Source organism: Nannochloropsis gaditana (assembly GCF_000240725.1).
Source record: "Nannochloropsis gaditana CCMP526 unplaced genomic scaffold scaffold031, whole genome shotgun sequence".
Classification (NCBI taxonomy): Eukaryota; class Eustigmatophyceae; order Eustigmatales; family Monodopsidaceae; genus Microchloropsis; species Microchloropsis gaditana.
The window spans coordinates 53,942-63,651 of NW_005803922.1; the positions used below are offsets into that span (position 1 = coordinate 53,942).

The 9,710-nt window shown below is 55.1% G+C and overlaps 1 protein-coding gene across 1 annotated transcript; it reads right to left on the bottom strand.

The window, feature by feature from the left end:
• Window positions 1–400: 400 nt before the first annotated feature.
• On the bottom strand, window positions 401–624 carry NGA_2070200 (uncharacterized protein; the record flags this gene model as incomplete). The annotated part of the gene is made up of 1 exon (XM_005856157.1): window positions 401–624. A coding segment is annotated over one exon (224 nt), but the record flags the coding sequence as incomplete, so codon positions are not given.
• Between the last annotated feature and the right edge of the window lie 9,086 nt (window positions 625–9,710).

The window sequence follows — 9,710 nt, forward strand, 5'->3', positions numbered from 1 at the left end:
TTATGGCTTGAGATGGGTATTGTGCAGTCTCTTACAACATCTTTATTGTTTATCGAAAAGCGATGCGGACAGCCTAAGCCCAATGAAGAAGACACAGTGCGTGAAGCATGATTCGTGAGACATATGCCTTCCATTGCACAACGCAACCTCTCACGATGCTCCATCGGGCACAGGTGCTCGCATATTTGTCGTGGGGCAAGATTGGCAGCGCCTGCAAGTACTAACGGCTCACGCTAACGGCTCCCAACGGCTTGATTCAAACTTGAAACTCTTGTCGCAACCTCCGACTACAATGTCAAAACTCATCTATGATCCATGCATTAATTATCATCCTCACAATTTTAAAGGGCAACTCAAGTATGGTCCGGATCGTCAACGCGGTGACCGGTGCTACAGCTTACACACCACCACCTTTTACACACGCTGGTGTCCCCATGACAACAGAGGACCTTCATGCACTGAACGGCAAGTCTGTCACCCTTATCGGCTTCGGGAGCCTCTTGAGCGAGACGTCTTCGAGGACAACATTCCCACAGCTTGTTAATTTTAGACTCGGGCGTGTCAATGGTTACCGAAGACTCTTTCGGCATCCTGCTGCAATATTTTTTGAACGGGGCATTGCCCGCCCTGAGACTAAAGAAATTTCTAGTTTGAGCGTGGAGTACGTGGGCGAGGGTGCTACTGGTGAGGAGGGCTTTGTATGTAGTCTCTTCGACGTCATGCACTTTAATTTGCAAGACTTTTTGGATCGAGAAGAAGAATTTGCCTTCACGATGGCAGAGTTCACGGAATTGGGGGAAGGTGATAAAAGAGGGAAGGGCCTTATGTGTCTCGCGACGACGGATGCTCATGTTGAGGACCGTTGGGGAAAAGGGTATATTAAAAGAAAATATGGTGTGCACGGTTTGAATAGCATCTGGGATGAGTGGGGGCCGGAGAGCGGAATCCTGCCCTGTCCTGTCTACCTGCGGCACTGTGTCCTATCCGCTCGTAAACAAGGACAGGATGGACCGGCTTTTCGAAGTTTTCTCCGTGAAACGTTCTTGGCCGATCGAAAAACGACGATCGAAGAGCATTTGGCGCGGCGGCCCGATATTTTACAGACAAATCCGCCCCCCAGCGTGTCGGGCCGTTACAGTGGATAGTCATCATTGGTCCCAGGAGAACTTAGACAAGAGAGCGCCTGCCAACGAGCGCGCGACACAGGATTATTTGAAAGCATTCAAGAGAGTTTACTTTTCTACCGTGTCTTCCTAAATTTACTTTGAAAATGCATGATCACAGCTTGCTATACACGAAGACTTTACATACCAAGAGCTCAGGATACCGCCAGCCCCGACCCTGCGTTGCCCTTTCTCATCCTCTGCCTCTCTTTCTCCTCTTTCATCTTCCCCTTCTCTCCTTCCCCTCTCTCGTCTCCCTTGGGTAAGGCCTCGTCCAGATCCGCGACCACGAATGCTGTCACCGCGAAGACAGCGGCGGCCAGGTCCATGTCCCCAGGCTGCAAGACATTCATCTGGTCCCCGTGCGAGTGGTGGTAGGCAAAGTAGCGCTCGTTCTCACTTATCAGACTCGCGCCCGGCACTCCCACTGCCTTCCAGGGCTGCGTATCCGTTTCATACCCTTTCCCATCGCGCGCGACGAGGGTAGCGTTGATCCCTCCCAACAAACTGCCCACGTCCGCCATCACCGAAGCCGCGTCCACCCCCCCACTGAAAGACAAGCCTCGGGGTCGAAAAGCGCCCATGTCCGATTCAATCACCAGCACTACCTTCTCCTCCCGGTGGTCATCAAAGTACTGCCGGCCCCCGATGCCCCCAAACTCTTCCCCCACCCAACCTACCACCCGGATGGTCCGGCGCGCCCGCCAGTGCAGGGCCCGCAGGGTGGACAGGGCCTGCCAACTTATCACGAGCCCGCCACCGTCGTCCATGGCACCCACGCCCACGTCCCACGAATCCAAATGGCCCGAGAGGAGGACCACCTCGTCCGGGAGCTCCCTTCCCCTCCATTCGGCCACCACGTTGCGGGCTTGTCGAGCCGGCAGGTTTTGTGCCCCCATGGACAGGCGCAAAACCACATCTTGTCCCCGGGCTTGCATGCGCGCCAGGGCCTCTGCGTCCTCGACCGTGACGGCCGCGGCAGGGATCTGGTCTTCTGCCTTGCTGGATGCGTACCTTTGCATGCCGGTGTGCGGGGAGCCGATGGAGGCCGAAGCCAGAGAGCGGACCAGGTAGGCTACAGCCCCCCACCTTGCCGCCCGACTCGCACCCTCCCCTCGGTACTTGGCACAGGCACCATAGCACCCCACGGGATTTGAGCTCCAGTCACAGGCATAATTCAGCAATACTATTTTCCCCTGGACCTGCCCGGCTTTTCCAAAAGCAGCCAATTCGTCAAAATTCCGCACAACCAGTACATGCGCTTCTATGGGTCGCCCTTCAGGAGTTCCGATGGACGTTCCCAATCCCAAAATTTGCATGCGATAACCAAGTCGCGGACTCAGCATGGTGCATTCTTCGTCCCCGCGCTGCCAGTGCGGCACAGTCACGTTCTCTCCGTGGACGTTGTCGAAGCCCTCCGCCTGCCAAACACTTAGCATGTAGGAGCTGGCCCGCTCGAGGCTGGGAGAACCACAAACACGATTCCCCACCGTGTCGGTCAAGGCTGCCAATTTATGCCACGCTTGATCTGCGCACGAACCTCCCGGGAGAAGGCTGTTGATGATAGATTGCGCTTCGGTAGCGTAGTCGCTCGGAGAGGGCTTCGCGGTTGTTTGATGTGCCATGATAACTGCTACCAACACGAGAAAGGATACGCAGGCATGTCTTGCGGCCATCATGGGCATGGCTGCTCTGTCCCGCAGGCAAAAACACCTGTCAAGCATGCACGTACACTTGTCACGGTCTAGCGGCACGCCTGGAAAATTACCTCGAGTGTGTTTTATTTCCCCCCCTTTTCTCCCCCCCCCCGGGGGCTTGAAAAAAAAGTCACGGCCCCGGACCGGCCCTCGCCCCCCTCGAACGGCGACACAGAGCAAGGACATGACAAGCCAGGTCCCGCATTCCTGCCCCGCGTGCCCCCCCGGGGCACGTCACGTGCATGCGGGCCGGAGGGAGACAAGAAGAAAGGGGAGGATGGTGGTGGTTGGCTTGCGGTGGAGGTGGGGATGATTTGGGGGGGGGGCAATGACGTCGTATCATGATAGGCATTGGCGTGTCTTCAGGCAACATGTAACTGAGGAGCAACTTTACGGTCACTGTGTACCCTGTGCTGTGCCTGATCTTGGCGGTCTGCGCGGTCGTTACGCGTCTCACCACCAGCAATTTACACACAGGCGGCCAAGCAGAGAGTAGAGACTCACTGCGAAGGATACGTGTGCAGTTTCAATTGAGTGGTCAGGGAATACTACCAGCACTTTCCCTTCAATTTACCTGTCTCGCAGGACGCTCCACTTCAGGAAGTCCTCCCCGCTAAAAGACACCCACTACACAGTGTCAGAAGCACAATGCCGTCACAGCAACGACAACGAAGGAGAGGGCACGCCCCCTCTTTGAGTATGGTGGGCTTGACCGCTGCTTTGAGCGCATTAGTCGCAGGGCAAGCAGGTGCCTCGAGGGTAGCCAAGTCGGCTGGCAAGCCCTCTTTTTTCCTTCAAGACCCAAGCGATGGCTCATGCCTAGCAGGTGGCGAGTTCAAACGCTGTGCGATTGACACATTGTGGTACGTGCAAGGAAAACCGGGTCATTACCAAATCCATCATCGGCCAGTGGAAGAGACAGACGAGGAACTCTGCCTAGACAAGTGAGTGCAGGGGAGGTGTAGTGGAGCGAATCGACGGGACGGTGCTCATGTGTAGACAGCCTTAGCTTCTCTCTGGGGCCAGGTGAATGGGTAAAGGCACAAGGGTGTGCTCATGCTCGCAGGCCTGCTGGGAGATGCGCCTGCCATGCGGTCCAGGGCATGCATCCCGGTGTTCGGGGGGATGCGACTCGTGGAATGCTTCTGTCACGATCTCACCCCATTTTTTCNCCCGTCATGCTTTGTTAGGAAATCGTGCAATGCAGACAAGTCGGACGTACGCCTGGCCTCCTGCAAGCACTGCGGCGCCACGAATTGGAACATCTTGGGGGACTCGGATACCGGCTACGTGCTGAGCGAGGGGGACGGGAAGTACTGCCTCATGCGGGAGAAAGGCAGCAAGAAGACGAAGATGGTTCTGTGCGAGAAGGACGGGTACACCGCTCTACACCTGCAGTTCGCCAACAGGGACGATATCAAGGCCATGTCTTCTGTCGGGGCCCGTCTGATCACGGCCGCCTCGGACGGCGACAAGAAGCTGATCAAGAATTACTTGAAGAACAAGGTGGACGTAAATAGTCGAGACTGGGACCAACTGACGGCCTTGATCGCCGCGGCCTCGGCAGGACACTTAGATATCGTCAAATTGCTGTTGGATGCAGGTACCGTCTTGTCATGCCAAGCCCTCTCTTTCTTTCTCCTTCCCTCCTCCCTCCTTCCATTCCTGTTCGGCATGTATACGAGCCCGTGCACTCACGCACCTTTCGTTTCCAAACCTCCCGGTAGGTGCGGACGTGAATGCCAGGGACAAGGACAACATCACTGCCCTGATGGAAGCGGCGATCATGGGCCACAAAGACATCGTCAACCACTTGATCAAGAAGGGGGCGGAGGTAGAGGCGACTGCGGCGTCGGGGGTGACAGCCTTGTGGCTGGCCGCAGGGGAAGGACGGGACGCGATCGTATCGTCGTTGGTCTCGGAGGGTGCGGACGTGAATAATCAGCGGTCCGATGGGATCACCACCTTAATGGCCGCCGCCGTGGGGGGTCATTATAAGACGGTCAAATTTTTGGTCGACAAGGGCGCGAGGATCGAGGAGAAGGACCAGGAAGGCCTGACAGCCCTGATCAATGCGGCGGAGATCGGCTCCGAGGACACTGTCTCCTACCTTATGGACAAGGGGGCCGACGTGAACGACATGTCCACGTCTGGCTTTACCCCTTTGATCGTCGCGGCGGCGGGGGGGCATTTGGGCGTGGTCAAGAAGCTGCTGGCGGCCAAGGCGGACATCAACCAAGAGCACCCCGAGGGGGTGAACGCGTTGATGTACGCGGCAGCGGGAGGTCATGTCCCCGTGGTGCAATTGCTGATCGAGGCGGGGGCCGACGTGAACCAGCTCCATTCCCACGGGGGCTCAGCGCTGATGGAGGCCGCCACCTCGGGCAACCAGACGGTGGTGTCTCTGCTGATCGAGAAGGGGGCAGACTCCACGTTGAAGGACAAGGACGGACTGACGGCGCTCATGTCGGCAGCCTCCTTGGGCCACACGGAGGTGTGTAAGCTGCTCCTTGCGCAACCCGGCGTGGAGCCCAATGCCATGGCGAATTCGGGGGGCACTGCCCTCATGTTCGCGGCAGCAGGGGGTTTTGTGGACGTTGTGGAGCTCTTGCTGGCTCACAAGGCAGACGTGAATGCCCGGGTAAAGGCGACGGAGGATTACAAAAAGTACATAGAGGACGGCCTGAAGGCGGGCACGGAGGGGGTGGAGGAGCACAAAGATGACGTGACGGCCTTGATAGTAGCGGCCTTGGGGGGCTCGGCGGAGGTGACCAAGATTCTCTTGGAAGCGGGGGCGGACGTGCGGGCAAAGGACCAAGATGGAACGACGGCCCTGAAGAATGCAGTGAAAGGGAACCATGCGGACGTGGCCACGGTGCTAGTGGAGTGGGGGGCGGACCCCAACGAGCTCTATGTGGACGAAGACGGGGTAGAGCACAACCTCCTGATGGACGCCATCATCGTGGAGAATGAAAAATTTGCGAAGCTTTTGCTCGAGAAGGGGGCGGACATGACGCAAACCACCAAGCACGGCATCACCACCCTGATTCAGGCAAGCCACAAGGGTCTGGGGGAAGTTGTGCGTATCCTGATCGAAGGAAAGAAGGTGAATGTGGACGCGACTTCGGACGAGGGGATTACGGCATTGGTGGCAGCGGCAGGGGAGGGGCACTTGGAGATCGTGGAGATGCTGTGCACGGAGGGCAAGGCCGAGGTGAATGCCAAAGACAAAGACGGGACGAACGCCCTCATGGCTGCGGCTGTGCGTGGCCACAAAGACGTCGTTGATGTCTTGTTGAAGCATGGGGCTGAGGTGAATGCGCAAAATTCAGACGGGCATACCGCCCTCTTTTTCGCATACAACGGGTTGAACCAAGTGGCGTCGCTTTTGGATAAGTATGGGGAGTACGTCCAGGGTGAGAATGACAATAACACCAAAATTATCAAAGAGGCTCTAGAGACGCACACGCAGGTAGTGGATCTTTTAAAACTTTCGGGGGCAGATGAAAACTTGAAGGACAAGGAGGGTCACACGGCGGCAGACTTTGGATACAAGCGTGTGTCCTCTGGAGAGGCCGAGGAGGCTGCGACAACGGGAGGAAATGAAGGGCAAAAAGTGAAAGAGGAGCTCTAAGGGAAAGAGAGGGGAAAGATGCTTGAAATTTGCTCTGATGCGCACGAATATTAATCCAAGAAAGAAGATTGGAGTGGGCTGGATTAACAGAGCAACTAAACAGTAGAGAAGATATGGATTGGGAGGTACAGCATTTCTAGGACGAAGGAGAAGGAGTATCTGAAGGCAAGTCGAGCTTCACGCAGTGGTAGTCCGAAGATAAGGTCGGGCGCCGAAGAATCAGAGATGAACATATCGAAGGAACTTGACGCAGCAAGAAAGTTCCGAATTCTGGCTTCCCAGCAAGTAAGGGACCAATCCAGGAAATGTGTTTTTTGAATATGTCATTCTTTGTTCCTGGTACAAGAACTGTATTTAACCAAGACCATACTATAAACGTGAGGCACTTGATCTCTTGGTCACAGTGTGCTGCTAAGGGTAAGATTGGAAAAAAGCGGCGCGGGAGGAGGTAAAAAAAGGGCGAACCGGTGAAAATTTGAAAAATCGAATTCCGACAGTTGAAGTCGGGTATGCGTCACACTTCATTTCTATGCAGTTTTCGCCTCTTTCTGCTATTCTTTCATTGACGATTCAGGTCAAACCCGCTACCTAAATAAAATGCTTTTTCAAAAACCCGCATGTCGAGCGGCTTTTCCCGTACTTAATATCTTTCGTGTAGAAGAGGCAGAAAGCTATCTGTCATTTTCGTATCCACCTTTTTGAGTCTTGAAATAGACCATGCACGACATTCCAAATATTTGGGAACTCACTTAATTTTTCAATCTAACTTACTTTTACTCCCCCACATATTTTTAAGCACGAGCATAGTAAGGACGTAAGACATCTTCGGTCGTTTTCCTAAGGGCGCGTGGCTCTTCCTGGTGTCTACGTTGGGTGTCGTCGCGCTTGTCGTCATTCTCAAGCGCACGCTTTTTTGACAACACCGCGCTATAAGGTAGCTGATTTTACTTTCAACTTCAATAAGCGCTTGTCGCTATGGAGGAATGTACTGGGCAGGATTGGGCTGCCGATTTCTGGCCCCTCACAACTGGTGTCTCGACGGATACTTTTAGCAATATTGTTGGCACGTCTACAACGTCGTCGACGCTACACCACCACAACGGGTACGGACAGGAGCAGGCTACTTTCAATTCGCATTACATTATGCACCACGAGACGCAACAGCAGCCTGTGCGGGCGGTGGGGACTGGTCTGACACTAGGACGATTGGATCTGCTCGGTCAGAAAGTGGTGGCGGCCTCTAGCTCGACCAGTACTGCCTCGACAGTGAACAGTAATACTCCACAGCCTTCACCTTCAACGGGCATGAGCTCTGAAACGAAGCGGCGTGGCAGCGACACGGCCCGGAAAGATCGATCAAATGTGCTCAAGGCCTATCTGATGGACGTTGGTTGTACCAAAATTCGTGGCGCGAGGAAACGACGGAAGAACGACGACGGGGAATACGAGGGCGGGAAATTGGATTGGGACAGTGAATGGGTCCAAGAGGTACGTCAAAAGGCTGCATTTTGGCCACACTTTTCCGTCAAACATGTTTTACTCAAATGACAGGACGCCTCTCATGTTTTGTATGTTCTTACACACAGCAACTTGTCATTCCGCTGCAAGAATTCGCCTCCATTCGCTTGGACTATGAGCGTCGTTCAAGGGAGAAGAAACTCACAGATGCAACGTACGTACTCTAAGTATCCTTGCAGTAGTCAAACCACTTGTCTCAACGTACCGATCCTGGGCTTGCTGAAAGCTACCGTCTCCTTTCCTCCTGCCTAAGCCTTGGCATGTCCATCTGGAACTCACGCTAAAATCTGTCACCAAACAATAACCACAGCATTGGACGTGACTGGGTAACCAAGGATGGCGTCTGCGTCCCCAAAGCGAAGATGCTCAAGAATTATTACCCAACTAATCTGATCCTTCACCGATTTTTCGACCTGATGCATGGCCGCCTCCTCCGCTCCCACCCCATCACCCCGGACGTGGAAGATCAAATGCAGAGTATCAACCCTTTTGTCAGGTCAAGACCTTTGGCGGTCATTCTACCCGATGAGGACGGCCAAGGCGGTTTGCGCTTATTCCGAGGATACGTTTCTCGCACAGACCCCCTGGTGGTCAACTACCATCACGAGAAGGAGCACTTGGAGATTGACGGTCGCTTTTCTTTCGCAGACCAGAGCGCTGTCATTGTCCATCCCGGCCTAAGGCCCGTAGACTATTTCGACGATGTATTGGTGAAGGGAGTCGCGCGGCGCTTGCGCGCTGGGTTTGAGTTGGTCACGTTGTGGTACAGTGCCTTTGGGAAGCCGGGCCAGGCCGACGAGGCGGGCCCGAGGGAGGTGGATGTAGACCTTTTCCTCTCCTGTTTCAGCGAAGATTTTCGATCGACGTTGCGCTACATGCTGCTCGCCCCGTACGAACACAAGACGACGGTGTCATTGGAGGAGTTCCAGGCGTTCTTTGTGTGGGCGGCGGGCCTCACGGACAACCCCCTTTCCATCCAAGACCAGCTGGCGGCGCTCGTCGCCGGTCTGAAAATGAAACCAGCGAAGGTTGAAAAAGGATTTCCTCGCGAGAATATATGCGTGTACATTACCACGAACAAGGCCAAGCCGTTGCAAAAACCGGGCGACTTTTATTTGAGGACAAGCACTACACAGGCGGGTTGGATTGCCATTGAGTACGTACCACCTTTTCCGCTGTCAAGGGCAGCGGATCCAGTGGGAAGGATAAGCATGAAAACCGAGACAGGCTCGAAATGCAGCGCAGCTATCAAGACTTCCTTATTCTACTTCCAAGCCAGCGTGGTCAACGGCGTGGCCCATGTTACCTTCACCGATAGGACTGGGACCCATCCCAGCATCGCCTCCCTCATTCTCAAGCACACGGGCAGCGATGCGTGGGGCCGGCTCCGACAATGCGCCAATTTCCACACGGCCCTCTCACCACCTGCTGGGAAAGAGTCGGTCCCGGGGCATGGGCCCCAGGGCATGGTGGCCACACCCTTCGGGCATATTTCCGAGCCCAGCCCGCGCATGAATGCAGGGGGCATGTACAGCAGCAGCAGCGACACCAGCAATGGGATTGGGCATCGGGCGAATAAAATGGTAGTGGCCACACAAAACATCAAGATGGAGGGGTCACAAATGATCACGCCTTCCAGGGGACGACGCAACAAGCACCGCCAGCAAAGCCAGCCGTACGAGGCAGCGCCGCAGGGTT